At 30.0% G+C, this 17855-nt stretch overlaps 1 protein-coding gene across 1 annotated transcript in view; it reads right to left on the bottom strand.

Moving 5' to 3' along the window:
- LOC111633416 (dynein heavy chain 12, axonemal-like) overlaps positions 1 to 17855 on the bottom strand; it is a 172523-nt gene that overhangs the window by 119540 nt on the left and 35128 nt on the right. The window contains exons 10-17 of the mRNA XM_023377981.1: positions 16290 to 16419; positions 12307 to 12502; positions 10630 to 10722; positions 10399 to 10545; positions 7412 to 7657; positions 4125 to 4244; positions 2736 to 2845; positions 241 to 424 (exon numbers count right to left, since the gene is read on the bottom strand). Of these exons, the coding sequence (XP_023233749.1) occupies positions 241 to 424; positions 2736 to 2845; positions 4125 to 4244; positions 7412 to 7657; positions 10399 to 10545; positions 10630 to 10722; positions 12307 to 12502; positions 16290 to 16419 (1226 nt within the window). The remainder of the gene's footprint in view (positions 1 to 240; positions 425 to 2735; positions 2846 to 4124; positions 4245 to 7411; positions 7658 to 10398; positions 10546 to 10629; positions 10723 to 12306; positions 12503 to 16289; positions 16420 to 17855) is intronic.

The following is a 17855-nucleotide window of genomic DNA, read 5'->3' as shown; positions in this document are numbered from 1 at the left end:
CATATCTTTATTTTCTATATTTTTATAATTTTTAATTAATTTCTGTTGAAATTTTCATTATGTTATTATCAGTATAACTTTTTTTACATCAATTTTTCAAATAAATAAATTATAAAAATAAAATTTTTTTTACTTGTACTGAAAGCATAAATGAAAGTATAATTATTAAAATAAAGAACCATTTTAATTTAACTGAAAATTCTATTATAATTAACAATTTAATTTTACTATTCATTTTACCTCATGAGAAACAACATCAAACTGGCCAAATAACTGACCCACAGTAATTGCCTTTGGGTTAATTGTTCTGTACAAAACTTTTTCTTCTCCTTCCACTCCTTGTTCTTTTAAGTTATTAAGTGTTTCAGCTAAAACTCTCAATGTTGTAGTTTTCCCTCCAACTGGTCCTCCCAATAACATGAAACTAATGAATAAAGTTGTTTTACTTTCTAATTTATTTAATTATAATTTTGATATTATCATTAGTAAATTTTAAAAAGATTTTCAGTGTCTAATTATTTTTAATTAAACAGAAAAAATATCTTTATCAGTTAAATATATACTTAGAATGTTATTATTTTTTAATTTTTATTAATGTCAATTTAAAATCTGATAATTTAGAAATATAGCAAAGTTCAGGGCTCTATTAATTACAGGTACAGTCCCTTAAACTGTACATGTACCTGAGGAAGTTGCAAAAAGTATATCAGTGTACACAACAGAGAAGGAGGTTGACTGATGGTGACTCAAAAACTGTACATGTAATTAATAAATGATCTTTTAGCAAAAATATATAAACTTAGAAATTTGCTAAGGGATCATCCATTATTTACATGTACAGTTTTTGATTCATATTTGTTTGAATTTTTGAATATCTATGTATCAGAAAGAAATATATTTGAATTATTTATGATTGTTACCTTCTCCCCACTGTTTAATATATATTTTATCACAATATATTAAACTAGCTGTTACCAGCGGCTTTGCCCGCATGGATTTTGCAAGCAAACCCCATTTATATTCAGTATTTCAACAACCATGGTAATTGTTATATAACACCTACCGCTGAGAATGATGAAAATTGCCAAAAATCAAACGAACTATTTTCAATTTTATCAATTTTCTGGAACGTTTACAATCGTTCTATAATCAAACCAATATGCAATAACAAATTTAAATTTAAAACGGTTCGAACATTTTTAAAATCGAAATACATAAAAATATTTATACCAATGTCTGAAATGTTATTAATTTAATACACCTAAGTACTCGATGAAGACTAAATCTTTTCCCTCTCCCGCCCGCAGGGGGAATTTCGAAAAATCCCTTCTTAGTGTGCATTCTCATGGCATACCCTACTAAAACACAGATAAAAACAGAAAATTGCATCTAAAATAGTGCAGTAGAAGCTGTTGTTCTGGTTAAGCCTTAATCCTCCTCCCTCCCCCGCGGAGGAATTTTGAAAAATCCCTTCTTAGTGTGCATTGCCATGGTGTACCCTACAAAAACGCAGATAAAAACAGAAAATCGCATCTAAAATAGTACAGTAGAAGCCATTCTTCCGGTTAAGACTTAATGCTCTCCCTCTCCCCCTGGGGGGGATTTTGAAAAATCCCTTCTTAGTGTGCGTTTTCATGACATACCCTAACTGTGTACCAAATTTCACCTCTTTAAATTCAGCGGTTTGCTCTGGGCGATGATGAATCAATCAGTGACTCAGTCAGTCAGGACAAGTAATTTTATATATTTAGATAAATAACTTATGTAAAAAAAGTGGGGTGTGGCTGTGTCAGGGACATGGCCATGTATTTTATGTGAATAAGTGTACATTAACAGGTAACAGTGGCCTAGCAAGGGGGGTGCAAGGAGGGTGCAAGGGGGTGTATCATGCACCGGGCGCCACTCGCAGAGGGCACCCAAATAGTCTCCAAGACAAACTATATGTGTTTCTGGAGGAGGGAGGGGCATCAATAAAGTGTCATGCCTCGGGTGCCAGTTATGTTTGCTACACCAATGACGGGTAATATTTTCTTTGAGATTATTATATGTATGAGATTATCATAATCATTCCTTAACAGTATGAAGTCCTTCAGATCTCCATGTTTTTTCATGTTCCCAGCACTTCTTCACTCTATAATATGGTGTTTTATGGGTATCACTCGATTGCTTCTGAGAAGCCCTTTCCAACCGTATATGATTTCTATATTTTGGTTTGGCTTTTCAACAAGTATAGGCCAACATTGTATTAAGTTTTCATAATTTTTAACTTTAACACCATATATATTCACCTTAACTATTCCACACTAATGTTTTGTGTACACAATCAATAAATATTGACAAGAGCTGTAAATTCAAACTCAAACAAGCGTCGTAGCTTCTCTGAGTCAAAATGTATACTAAATGGAAAGTATGTGACGCAGTGAAATGACCTCAAAATGGCGGCACTTCCCTCTCCATTGCATGCGATGCGTCACAGTCACACTCAACATAATGAATTCTTTGATCCTTTAATTAACAAGTGGTGTAATTAAATTTTGGATGTATATGATAAATATGTAGCTGCAATACCAAACTGAATCCCCCCGATTTTGTTATCATCAGTTTTCTAAATTGCCTCCCACTACAGAAGCAAATTTAAAGACGTATTCATATCAAAATATTTATAAACAAGAAATTTCAAAATCTTTTAATAAATAAATATGTTAATCATTATTTGATAAATATATATTGCTTACCCATGTCTAACTGCCATCATTTCATATGTTTGAATAAGTTTTTTAAGAAAATTATCAACAGGCTGTAAATTTAAATTAGTACAAACTTTTCTTGCAGCAGCAATAAATTCCTAAATAATAGAAATATAATTTTATATTATTATTTTAAAATTATATCAAGTAAAGATTTACTAGCTGATTATTATTAATGATCCTAATTATGAAACAATTTTTATAAATGTATTGAATTAAAAATAAAACTACTAGCTTTCTAAACTCAATATAAATTAAGAAACTACTAATTATGTTTTTGATTTATAAAATTTCTCTCAGTTTTGTTTTATCTTTCAAACAGAGTGGCATAAACTTGCCAACTGAATTTATTTACTTTTTCAGTACTTTGAATGAAAAGTAGACAAAATCTTATGCAAGTATTATTCAAATCAGCACTTGAAGCCATTTAAATTACAATGTGTTCAATGCTTGCTTCCTCTGAACAATACAAGAACATATGCAATGCACTTTCAAATCATTGTGAAGAATGGTGAGTACAGTGCCTTGCAGAATTCCCAAAATGTCAATCATATTCCCCATGTTCTCCTTTGGTCTCTTTTAAAAATTCAAAAAATAATTTCTTCATTTCTTTTAAAAGTAAAACTAAATCGATGGGAATCAATCTCTGTTGATTCATGGTCTTCTTTAAAACACTTATACCATTCATACCATTGTGTATATGAAATAGTATCATAAGTTTCTTTAAGCAAATTAAATGTTATGGTAAAGTTTACACCAAGTTTGATGTAGAATTTAATGTTGATTTGTTGCTTGATTTGTGTCATTCCAAAATACACCCACATACTCCAATATTTTGATGTTTTGCATTCTACATACATCTGAATACAGGCATTTACAATGTGCTAAACAAATACTGATATATCTAAGTAAATGTTCAAATGCATCAATGTTCACAATTACAGTTTTTCCTAGGTAACATCAAAAGTTTGGTTTATTTTTGACTTTACGACAAACATGGCTCCAAATGCTGATTTAAATGATTTTTGAGTAATATTTGTATATCATTGTTCAGTCGTAAAACATATTAAACTTGATAGGTGATTCCTGTAAATAATATGTTATAATTTTNTTTAAAGGTAATTTAAGTAGAATTTCAAAGTTAGAAATCTAAATATATTTCATAATAAATTATTATCAAATAATTGTATTTTGTTTTTATTGTGTTTCAGTATGCCTGGGGATATTCCTTAAGAGATAACGAAAGAGTAGCCAGAGAATATAAGGGAATTTATGCTACTCATTTATTCACAGAACGAGCAATCGATATTATTAAAAATCACGAAAAACAAAAGGTTGTTAATTTGTGAATAATAAGTTATTAATTTTTGTACTTACAGTATAATCAGTTTGATGAGCTTCTGTATCAGGAAAAAGATCAGAAATAATGTCTTGAAAAAGTGGTATATCACAAGAGAGAAATTTTGGTAGGTTTACATCCAAAAGGGATCTTAATAACTGAAATTAAATTGAATAATAGATTAAATACTCTATAATGTAAAGTAACCTTTTAATATAAAAATACATTAGATCCTGTTTATTATAATCATTTTGGGACTTGCTTAGTTATCAATAACTGAAAGCAATAACTGACTGATGAATTAAGTGAAAATAAGACTACAAACAGTAAAAATTTTCATTTTATTCACTCTGGCATTAAAAAGAGATGTTAAAATAATTAAAAAATGCATAACTTAAGAATAACTGAAGTAAGAAATGCCAGAAATTTAAACTATTACATTGCAAGCATATAATTAAAATGTTTAACATTTAACGTACTCAATAAGACTAATAACTGTGAATAATTATATTATCAGCCACATATTAACAACTTGAAAAGAGTTTAAAAATGCTTATTTATCCAAAAATAATGATAACAATAACCAAACTCTGGTTACAATAAGCAAAACAGATAAAAACAAGAAACTTTTTTAAGTTATCTGTTTTGGGAACTGTTAATTTGTTAACATTAAATGGATGATAACAATATCCATGATCACAGTAATTCAAGTCTACAGTATATATGAAAGCAAAATGAAATTTTTAGAACAAAGTTTAATCATTTACGTCTTTAAAACAAAAAGTTTTGATGATAAATTTTAATTGGTTATTAAATGCAAAAATTACATCTTCAAATTCTTATTATAACAATTTTAATTCAGGTGAACAGTCACGATGCTCAGTTTGCCTGATCATGCATTACTTGTTAAACTCTTCTATCAATGAAACAGTACTGCCAGCTCAACACTTAAGAATCTTTGGCACTAAAACATTTATGAAGTCTTCTGACTATTGAAAATCTTAGGAAAATGATTTTGCATTTTGAGAAAAGTGAAACTTTTGCTGTGAAATCAGAATGAGATTACAATTTTTATTAATATCTGAAAAAAACATTGCTACTGTAGTAGTGGAGCATAAAATATAAAATTTTCATGGCAACAGTTTTATGGAAATTAGATATATCAGACACAAAAATGTGGAAAGTTCTGTAAAGGCATTTTCATATTTATCTGTACAAGATATCCCACAACCAAGAATTGGTTTCTGGTGATGATAATAAACAGAAAGTGTTAGCCATGATATTTGTAGATTGGATGATGACTGATGGTGTTCTGACAAATTCTGTAAAACAATCAGGCTCATTTTTATTTGTACAGCAATGTGAACACTCACAACTGTCATATTTGGTCTAAAAAAATCCACACATTCACCAATAAATTCCATTGCACTATCAAAGATAATTGTGTAGTGTAGTTTCACAGCATTAATCCTTAATTTTTGATGAAATTTCTGTAAGTGGGCCAAGACATGTTCTTTTAATGTCACTAAATATGGAAATATGCTACAAAACTTTGTCATACATAACTGTCAGCACTGAAACAGAATAATTATCTGAACACCACAATCTTTATGCAAGGTGGCACACCACCACATCAGCTTAAATGTTCAAGCCTTGACCAGTTTTTCATGTAAAAAATGTTGCATTATTTTTACAATTACAACCACCAGACCTGAACTCCAGTGATCTGGTTATGAAACTACATCTCATTTATAAGGTAATATTACTTATCTAGCTGTTTTAAAAGTCAGAATTTCATAACATGTGAGACAACTCCATGCAAATCAATTATGATGAAGCCATCTTGGAGTGTGTTGTATAATAAATGTAGTTTTTAGAACATGGAGATGGAGGGCACATGGGACCATATCTTTTATGTATACATCAATTCCACATTCCAAATTTGTAATCACATCTGTAATTGAATTAAAATTATTGCACTTTGTTTCTTAACTCTTGAAATTTGTTATGAAACATAAATAATATGCACATTAAAAGGACAACATCAAATTTTACCATAGCAGCTGAATTTTAAAGTAAAATTTTTTTCTTGAAAATTAAAATGACATTCTCAAGATAGAATGTACTGCACATCAAATTTTGTTAAGATTTGCCCAATAGTTCTTTTTACAGAGCGCTCTGAATACCTACTCTTTATGATCACACTATACTTTCAATGTGTTTGTATTACTCCTCATATAATTTCAGACAATATATCCGTCTTAAAAATAGTGAAAAATTGAAAAAAACAAAGCAGTTTGTAAAATTTTACATTTTCATTATTATTGTTTATTATAATATTATACAAGGTCTGTTCAAAAAGTATCAGACTTTTATTTTTTCCACGTAAACCAATGATGCGCTGGAGGCCTCTTTCAGTGGAGTTGTGGAGGGGACAGTCATGCACAGCCCTGAATTTTTTCCCACCTGCAGGAAGCATCAGTCATTGGCAGTCGGCCTATGAGTGAGGACATGTAGTGAGCGCTCATCGGATTCCACTAAGTTGGAAAATGACTGAACAACGTGAGCAGTGATATTACATCAAATTTTGCCAAAAACCTTGGTGATACCCAAGCGTAAACCATTCGCAAGATTCAGCAGGCTTTCGAGGACGATCCTCAAGGCAAAAAAAAAAAAAAAAAAGCACGGCAGGTCCGCAGCAATATCAAGGTCATTTCACAGTTTTTTCGACTCTCATGGGATGGTGTATCGTGAGTACGCACCACAAGGCCAAACCATCGCAAAGGAATACTACCAGGAGGTCCTTCATCATCTTTCCGATGCTGTGTGATGCAAACGACCAGATCTGTGGTCGATCAAAACTTGGCAGCTCCATCGCGATGACGCATCCGCCCATTCTGCGCATCTGATTCGGGCTTTCATCACCAAACACAACATTCCTGTGGTTCATCACGCTCAGTACTCTCCCCACATGGCTCCGTGTGACTTTTGGCTATTTCTCAAGCTGAAAATGCTGCTAAAAGGAACCCGACTTTAGTCGAGAAAAGACATCGTGTGGAATGCAATGGACCGGCTGATGGCCATTCCAAAAGATGCATTCCAGCAGTGTTTCCAGCAATGGCAGGAATGCTGGGAGAAGTGTATACATTACCAAGGAGACTACTTTGAAGGGGATTAGGGTTTTGTACCTCAAAATCAATAAATGTATTTTTGCCGACCAAAGGTTCGATACTTTTTGAACAGCCCTCGTACATTAAAATGATTATTGTCTAATTATCTTATAAAAACTATGCATTGTAAATACTTAGAAATAGATGCAATTTACCAATTTTTCTTCTTTTTTATTTGGAAACTTTAACTTCATATTATTTGCAGCTGTTAAAACTGCAATCACTGATCGCATACCATAATCATAATGTGATTGATTAGATAACTGTTCTGAACACAGACGATAGGTTGTTACAATTTTATTTGATAAGTTGCGAGCATCAACAAATCCTCCTGAATACAGCCTAATCTCTCCAATCATTGCATAATCAGGAACCATCATTGCAACAGTTCTGAATAAAACCTAAAAAAAATTAAACAAAAGCATTTTTAAGAACATTTCAACATTATTATTCATATATTAAAATGAATTTAAATTACTTTAATAATTAAAATTTAAAATTATGGAGAACTAAATGAAGCATTTCTAAACTTCTAATCTAGGTTCTTTTTAACATGCATGGATTCAATCCCAGATATCCCAAGCAGTAGGCAGACATCTTAACCATCCTGGCCATCACAAAATTGTGACTTACAATTGAATACATTTTACAATAAAATTACACATAATCAGACCTTATTAAACAAAATAAGTTAGTTCATCTGAAAAATATTCTTAGTTTGCCACTGAAAAATTTTCTATATATACCTAACTATTAAATTTAACATCTTAAACCCTATCCCTTACTAATTGGCAACTACAACTACATCTGACAAGACTGTGATAGGCATTGATAGAACGCTCTTGTTCTCCAGAAAACAAAAAGAGTAGCAATAGAAAAATTATTATATTATTATTATATATATAATATATATAAAATAATAATATATAATATATAAAAAAATAATAATATATAAAATATATATATTATTAAATAAGTATTATATTTTAAAATAATTTAAATAATAAAGTTTCTCATTATTTATAAGACTTCATAACTTACAATACATATTTACAAAGGTTATACAGTAGAGCATCGATTATCCAACTTCCAATCAACCATCAAGTCGGTTAACCAACCGCGTTCTAGTTGGCAAATTCAAATGTCCGCTAGTGATGTGGCGCTACAATATTTGTCTTGGATACTTTAATATTATTTTTGTTAAATTTTTGCGTGTTTTAGCTGGCAACACTGGCTTGACCATGAAAGGAAGGCCAGTATTTAAACGAGGCTTAATTTCTAATTATGAGTGGTGGTTTGTTTTGTGAGCAATAAAATATTTTAAAATAATTTTTAACGATACAATAGCGACGATTATTATTTTAAAAAAAATTTTGTTAGGATTAACATCGATGAAAATTCAACGCAAAGTTGGTTAATAGCGATATACTAATATACTAATTACATGGGATATACTAATATACTATACTAATAATGTATTTTTTCATATTTTTCGGTTATCCGTTTTTTCAGTTATCCGACCAACCCCAGTCCCCAATTGTGTTGGATAATCGATGCTTTACTGTAAATATATAATGGAGTAAAAATTTTTATATTACACTTCATAAATATACCAATAAATTGAACATTTCTAGACTCTAAATTCAAAGTTATATAATATTTAAATAATAAAAAAATAAAAATTTTTATTTATTAAAAATAATGTAACTTTTAGATTATTCAAATTATTTGAAATATTGTAAAATGTTTACAAAAAAACATATTTAATTGCTCTATTCAGTGATAAATGATACACTTAACATTTTGTATTCATTTTACTTTTATTGAAGTTATAAAATGAATAATAAGAATAAATAAGGAAAGATAACTGGAAAAATTTATTGCTTAAAAGTTGCTTTTGCTAATTGTTTTCCTTTGATCACATTTAAAGTTGTTTATAATTAATGGCTGTTTCTGTAATTAACTGTAGAATAAATATTAAAAATATCCAAATTCAGTTATATATGTTATTTATAATAAAATTCTAGAACCAATTAGTATCTAAGTCATACCACCATAGTCAGCAAATTCTTTTAATCATGCACTCCTTTATCAGTAAAGAAAAATATGCATCTCACAGAAGAGATCAACCAAACAAATATTTTAGAGTTTAAGACTTAAAATAAAATTAACACAAGAACAGTACACCCAAATATAGTATTAAAAAAATATTCATTTTATTCTACTTATTACAGTTTTATCAATATGAACTCACTTTATTACAGTTACATTTAGAAAAAGAATATTTAATTTTTCTACTTATTGTTATTTTAATGTTGTTAACTCATTATTGAAAATGTTAATAAAAGATTTGATTATATTTAACTTTAAAAATACTATAAGAACTATGTACTGGAAGTAGAATAAGTTAAAAATAAACTACACCGTTATAAATCCAGCAAAATTTAATAAAATAATAACATTTTCAATCGCTTTTAACTATCTGCATCAGTTACAAAAATAGAATATTAAATATAGAACATAAAATGCATTTGAAATAAATAATGATATAAAAATAAAAATTAACAGAAAATGCCCTAGCAGACAAACTAAAGAAAAATAAACAAACAAAATAAATAGCGAAAAAAATTAGCTATTGTAAAAGGATCTCCACGCGTTAGACAATGAGACTATGTCTCTATGGTTTATACAGCCGGTGCCCATGTGTGCCTTGTAGATTTCCAATCTCTCAAGATGTTTGATTGTTTGCCTATTCATCATCATTTTTATAATTGCCACTTGATCCCATTGGATGTTAACATCCTGCTGTCTTGTGTATTGAAAACAATTGAAAACGTTACTATTTTATTAAATTTTGCTGGATTTATAACAGTGTAGTTTACTTTTAATTTAAAAATACTGTTGAAAATAAGTTTCTTGTAGAATTTTGCTATGTGTTTTGTAACTGGTCTAAACATAAAATAATATTAATTCAGAAAATATTTAAATATAGTTGATTTTTCCACAATAATTTATGAAATTGTAAAAAATATTAATACATGTAATAAAAATGTTAGAAATAAGTACCATTTTGAAATTTATTATTTATAAATTGAATAAATCAATTCATATACTACACAATTTAATTTTAAATAATAAATACCCTTAGATTATCAGGTAATTCTGAACGTCCACTGTATCCAGGATTCATGGTAATACATATGTAGGTATTGGGATTGAACTGAAGTTCAGTTCCTTCAAACAGTAATTTATGAACACCAGCTTGTACTGCTCGAATGATGCTCAGGATCTTTAAGAATTAATATTTAAATTTTACAAAATATCAGTTGTATTTAATTAAAATTAAATTAATTAATTAAATCATTATAATTACTTGTTGTGCAATTACAGATAAAACTTCTACTTCTATTCTATTAAATTCATCAAAGCATGCCCAAGCTCCAGTTGATGCTAAGCCTTTAAAAAACTGTTAAGAAAAACAATGAATTGATGAAATAACAATAAATATAAAACATCAAAATGGAAACATTTGTTTCATTTATTAAATATAATAAAAATGAAAAATTAAAATAATTAAAGCAGTTAATCAGAACAAATTTAAGAAACAGTATTAAAAATATGAAAATTAAGATGTCAAAATGTATACTCTTTTCTTTTGTTTCATTAGAACATGATGAGTAATCATCAATTGAAAGTTTGATCTTTATCCATTTGGTCATTAAAAGTCTTTAAAATATTATTTAAGTTTAAAGATTTCTTTTTCTAAAGTTTCTTATCTTTATTTAAAATTGGCTGTGTTCAGCAGACTCAACAGTTGTAACTGAGAAAATCGATAGCAGTGATGTAGCAATCTGGATCTGCTAAATGATGAGTGATGTTGTGTTAGAACAAAAGACCTCATTGTCAGTTTAAGATAGCAATAGGTTGTGAAGTTTCGTTTGAGGGCAATATATTATTGCAGACAGGAAACATATATAACGAGTAAAAATACAAAATTTTTTTTATTCATCAAACACAGGTTCTTTAAAATGATTCCAACTTACAGACTATTGGGTTCATGTACATACAATAATCGTCTACACAAACAAGCCTCTATTGTGGCAACCGACACATGACTTCTAGCTAAACTTAACCTACTTACAAACTAAGGAAGGAGAAATAAAATATAGATAGGGATAGTAGTAGAATAAAGGAGAAAATACCCGGGAGTTTTCTGCCACGTGGTCTCGGATGATTCACCGTCTTGAAATTCTTAATGACTGCAGACCTTATTTTCTTTCCTCTTATGAACGTCTACGTTTTCTGAAGTTGTCTTGTGGTCTTCCCGCTTGCCGTTACTTGAACATGGGGGAACTCGATTTCTTTAGCAATTGCCCTACGTTCCTCTATAATTCAGCCGTCTTACAAGGTTCCGATACCTCTGATCTCTCACTATGCGATCAGGGTATGATCCTCCTTCGGTTTTCTATCGCAAGGTTTCTTACTTCTTGCTCGACCCCTCGGTCAGGACCACACTCGTTTTCGTCCTCTCTCGACGAAATCGCAGCCACTTCTCCTTTCTTTCACCTCGCCTCCTCTCCAGGGGGTTATTGCTCCTTTTGTCTTCTTGACATTGTTTCACAGAATCGGTGATGTCACCCGAGGGAATAGGGATTAAGGGAGAAAGTTCTAGAACAGTTAAGACAAAAGAACAGAGGAGATACTAAGCCTAACTAAAATTAACAAAAATATATATAAAACTATGGCCGACGGCCACAGGTAGCGTAAATGAAAGACGCTATCAAATGTGACGTCAAAACCCCAAACACATTCCGAAAGAGCACTACTGTAAAGGGCATTCAGCTAAAAAATATTCAACAGCTCCAGAACTGTTTAGTCTGCTGAATTCAGCCATTATAATTTTGTACTTTAACTTTGGTTCTGTGACATAAAAATAAATAAACATTGACTAACTTTAGAAACTTCACTAAAAGTTAATTTATCAGATATTTTCATATTTTTAAAATTATAATATTAATTTTAATTCATTATAATAAATTAAAATATCTACCTTTCCCATAGCAATATAATCCAAACCTTCTGAACAATTAAAAACAATACATTGTACAGCAATTGCTTTGGCTAAATCTTTAACAGTTTCTGTTTTTCCAGTTCCTGCAGGTCCTTCCAGTGCTCCATTTAAATGAAGAGAATAAGCACCAACAAGGGTGCGATAACATCTATCAGTTAATGGTGTTATAACTAATCTAAAATAATTGGATTAAAATATTTAATTCAAAATAAAAAGACAAATAATTAATTAGAATTTAAGAATGTAAAATTATAATAATTTATGAAAATTTATTAAGTAAATCAATAAATTTATATATAAATATACAAAAAACATGTGTAATGTTATATGTGCAACAGTTATGAATATTAAGATACACGCATACTTTGCTAATATGGTGCTTTTCAAGTTATACTCATGTTTATTATTTTCAGTACTGCTTTACTTTGAAGAGAATTTTCTGAGTTATTTTATTTAGTATTTTCAGTATTACACACTTAATAAAGGATATTGTAAATATGCATTGGCAAGTAAAAAAAATTGTTTCAATTTAAGGAAATAATCTGAAACCTAACCTGCCATATTAGTGTGAGAATCTGGATGTCATATAAGGATTTTGAAGAATAAAAAGTCGAATAGACTTTTCCCCTTTCCGTTATTTCCGACTATTTCTCCCATTTTCACCCCGTTGCCTGAGGAATAGTCCCCGGACAAAGTTAGAAACAACGCAACTAACTGACCTTGAAGGACGAAGTCGTCTAGGTCAACCGCTTAAGCTCCCCGGAGAACCGCAGGGTGCGGATATAGTATAGAAGATTTCCTAAAAAGGTCATCTGTACAATGAGAAACATTACCTAAAATGGTAAGTCATCTCCCTAGGTGATGACGAATTTAACATTAATTGGTCAAGCAATGTCTGCATTGTCGTCACCCACGACGGGGGAGACTGTCATAAATCTGGAGAACTGTCAAAAGAGTAGCAGATTTTCCCACGCTAAAGAGTATATAAAGGGGTCGGATTTTCTACTCGGCGCTGAGCCAGGGTGCTTAAGCCGAAGAAACCCCTCTGCAAACCTCAAGAGCGATCGTTGGGGAAGAAACATCGACGCAAGATCTGCCAGCACTCTCAGGATCTACGAAGCTCATAATCGCCGCTCCTTGCAAAGGTAAAAACTTTGAATATTTTTCTATTCTCTTCATATACGACGGAATTACTCCTCGAAGAGGTTAACAGAAGAAACCTCCGAGCGAACTTCACCAGGAAGAACTTTCTACAGATTAGGAGAGACGGAGCATACACCGTAGAAGGACATTGCTCCACATAACCTTCAAAGGAACCTCAGAAAACAAGAATAAAACACAGAGTGTTTTATTAACGCCCTATAATTGGAGAACGTTGCCTTCAAGGTAAACCCTTGCGATTATAATTTATCTCTCTCTAACGTGAGCTCTCTCTCGGATTTTAGCGTTAGGTTAGAATAGTTTTTAGAATACCTATTTATATCTTGATTCACATATGTTGTATTTAACATCTTTGTGTAAATTTTCTTAGTTATTTATTAAATGTGTTCGTTAATTTAAACCCGTGTAGTCTTTTGGACACCTGGTCACGACTTCCAACTCCTCCCCACTCATATTTTTAGCCCTCCTATTGCCATCCGACAACCGAGAGCGGGTCTTCCTGACCCGTGCAGATTAAGTGGTCATTAGGGTTCGACCCGGTGACCCCCTGCTACTCACATTAGTGATGTATGCCTGTATGTTATTTTGACTACTTCCTTGATTATTAGTGTATAATTTTAAAAACAAAATCACATATATTTGAAATCAACATTGTTTCCACTTTTATTGTGGCAATACGCCATATTATTGTATATATTAGATATAAGTTTTGTTTTAGGTTTTCTTTCTTCTTCCTTTTGTTTTCTCAAATTTTCTACTAACATTCTTTCCTGTGGGTGGGGTAACCCTTTCCCTGAACCACATAAACAATGGAAAGGGAGACCCTGGGACTAAATGAACAATGGAAAGGGAGACCCTGGGGCTACATGAACAATAAAAAGGTTCATTCTTGAGTCGGACTCTTGAGGAAGGCTGACATGTAAAAGTTGCGCTCCTGATCGTCGTCTAGAAAGACAAAGGGAGACAAAGGTGGCCTACAGACAGCAATGTAAAGAGAGAGAGAAACATCCCTGATATAAGGAAAATTGTCAAAGAGATCCAAATAACAATCAAAAGGAAAACAATTCATACCGGTTCCCCACCAGAAGAGCATTGGCACCAAACAAAACATGGGTATTCTTTATAACCTTCTCTGTCGTTCTAAGACCTTTCATTATTCTTCCTTTCCTCTTTTAGTTTATAATTTAGGATAAGTATTAGTTATAAAGTTACAAGTCCATCTTTTCTTATTTGTCATGAGCACGTTTTTTTGATCTGTAACTACTTGATTCCTCTTCCAAGTTTGGACGTTGTATAATGCTAAGAGTTGGAATCCAAAAAGAATCCTGTAGATTTTCCAATCGCATGGTAGAAGAAATAAATATTTGTTATTATTTATTTGCGTACTGCTTCACATGGAAAATTGTACACTCACATGATTTTCACATTATAAAATAATACATTAAGATATTAATTATTGCTATTTTGCTCAAAATGACAGTTAAATATGGATCTTGATTTGCACTTAACTACATCTGGGATGATTACTAACTTCTTTGGCTTAGAATCAGTTTTTTTTTCAACCAAATAAGTCAATTATTTGAAGAAACACAATGTTTTATACAAGAAAACATTATTTAGTTAATGTTTAGTTAATTTTCATTTTTTAATAATTCTGTAAATGAATTAATATTCATAACAAGCAAATTTATTGTTATCTAACCAATTCCTGTTCAATAAAATGAATTTAAATAGATTTAAAATTTATGAATTTTTCTAGTTTTTTTAATAAATATTTTGTTATAGCTTTTTGTAATTTTACAAAAACCAAAACTTAAACTGAATATTCAAAAACATTATTTAGAATAGTAATTCTTAACTGATATGATGCAAACTTATCACAGATAAGCTACAAAATCTTGAAAAATAATTTTAAAATATTATTTATTTCTCTAATTATTATTTGCATATTTTTATATACAAAAAATGCAGACTTTCAATATCACGTTTTTGTTTATGTATGTAAGAGCATTTTTGAAGTGATACTGGCCTGTCAATTTGCCATCAACACAATCAGACAGTTGAGAATCAATGACTTAATCTAATATTTTGAAAGAAAATAGAAAAAACATTAATGAATTATTAAAAACAAATAAATTTTACTGAATTTAAATCAACAAGATACAAGCATAACAAATTTATTGATAAATGTATTCATTTTCCAAGTCAATTCTCTGTAGTTTGTATACTAAACTAATATAGTATTATGTAGAATAAAATGTATTACTAAATACTTTTAGAAAATTATGATTAAAGTAGCTGTAGATAAATAAAAAAACTACAAGTTTATGTAAATGTTTGTGTACAAGTGCATATATTAAAGTAATGTGATATCATTTATATATACATTATATTCTCATTAGTATCAACTATTGGTTAGTAGCACGAGTTTTTATTTACCAGTTAGTAGCACCAGCACCATTTGTCTTGGCAGAAACTCTATATTTTACTGTACATTTAATTCTGCTTAACGGAAATTTAGTTAACGATTACCATCAACATTTTTTCTAGTCTGAGGTGTATTGAATAATATTGGTTAGAATCAATCCTTACAAGTTATTCTTGTAAGGATAATATTAACTATCTAAACTAATGTATTACAAACTAATATAACCAATATTAATGCTGATGAGAATCTACTGTATATGTACTGCATATAAAAAGAGTGAAATAAAATTAATTTAATTTAATTAGTTAACATAAATTAAATTTTTTGAATATTTTTAATCAAAATATTCCAAAATTTATGTTTTTGTACATACCTGGTGGTGTTTCCTAAATATTCATAACTATAATTTATTGTTGCATTGATTATTCTCACTTTCACATCAGAATTATCCCAATAATAACGAAGCTGAGCTAACCATTGAAAATCATCTACTGAATGTATTCCTACAAAAAGAAAAGATCAGATAAAAAATTTACATCATATAAATTATCATAATAAACTTTTAGTTAATATTAACATCAGCCAATATTCTAAGTACAGTTGAATTTGGTTTGGTTTTGGTTTTATTCAATTATGGCAATGTGACACATGGGTGATCTGCCAAGGAGAATGCCTGCCAGGAGGTCTTTTATGGGAAACTGGCCCCTATTTAGGTGTTACCAACATAAAGAAAACCTGGAAAATGCCACATGGCCAGCCCATTGGCAAGGTTCCAACCCACAACCAGTGTTCAGTGGTATTATCCACTTGGCAACTGGTGGATGTCAAACTCAGTTATAATGAGCATGAAGGAACTGGCAAGATTTTTTCATTACAACCATTACTTGTTATATCTTTGAGAGCAGTGACATAACTAGGGAGAAAATGGGCAGCTGCTTCAGATGCAAACACTTAGGGTGGCAAAATTTATAGCTACGACACTGATCATTAGTAAAATTTATCTTTTAATTTTCTATTCTAAATAAGTTAATTAAAAATAAATAAATATGTAAATACATTATATAACTATTAATAAAAATATAGTATAAACTACAATATAAATAATAATAATAATTTACTTTTTCATAATTAAAGATAATACTAATTATGAAAAATAGAGCTAGCAGAACATATCCTTTCTACTGGCAAAAAATCAAAAGAGCAAAACAGAAATTATGATATGATGATGCTCCCATACATACTGCTATAAGTGATATTCAAGGCAAACAGTAGTTTGCATAAAACAACATTAGTACAATTGACTGGCCAGCACGCTCTCCTAACCCAAACCCTATCAAAAATCTATGGGGCACCAAAAATGGAACAGAGTTCTAAACAGTTGGAGAGTTGAAATTTGTCATCATAAGAGAATGGCAAAAATTAGTGTTAGAGGACTGCAAAATTTAATTATTTCAATGCCAAAGGATATATTTGCAATTATTTCTAAACATAGAAAATCAATAAATGTATAAATATTTTTTTTTGTTTGCAATTCATGGAATAAATAGAAGGTAGTGTATAATTTTGCATCACCTTGATATGGCTATTTTTGCATAATTAATGTTTGGATTAATCAATTATGATGATGATATTGGGTGTAAGCCATTAGAAGACAATGTTAAATAATTATGTAAAATTTTGTCAATCTACTCTGAATAATTCAAAAGATTTTTTAAAAAATTACATTGGCATATAATTCTGCACCACACTATATATATTTTCAAATAAATACCTTATAAAAAATCTTAAATACAGTTGGATCTCAGAATAATATTCAATATAAGATACCAGTGATTGGTACTATTTTCAATATAAAAAATAACAATTATACATACATACATATAATACATATATAGATCATATTTATATATATATATATATATATATGATTTATATTATA

This window comes from Centruroides sculpturatus, unplaced genomic scaffold (genome assembly GCF_000671375.1).
Source record: "Centruroides sculpturatus isolate CEXI.00-Female unplaced genomic scaffold, Cexi_2.0 scaffold571, whole genome shotgun sequence".
In the NCBI taxonomy this organism is placed as follows: Eukaryota; Metazoa; Arthropoda; class Arachnida; order Scorpiones; family Buthidae; genus Centruroides; species Centruroides sculpturatus.
Note: the sequence above shows the minus strand (reverse complement) of the source record. Positions and strands in the feature narration are given on the sequence as shown.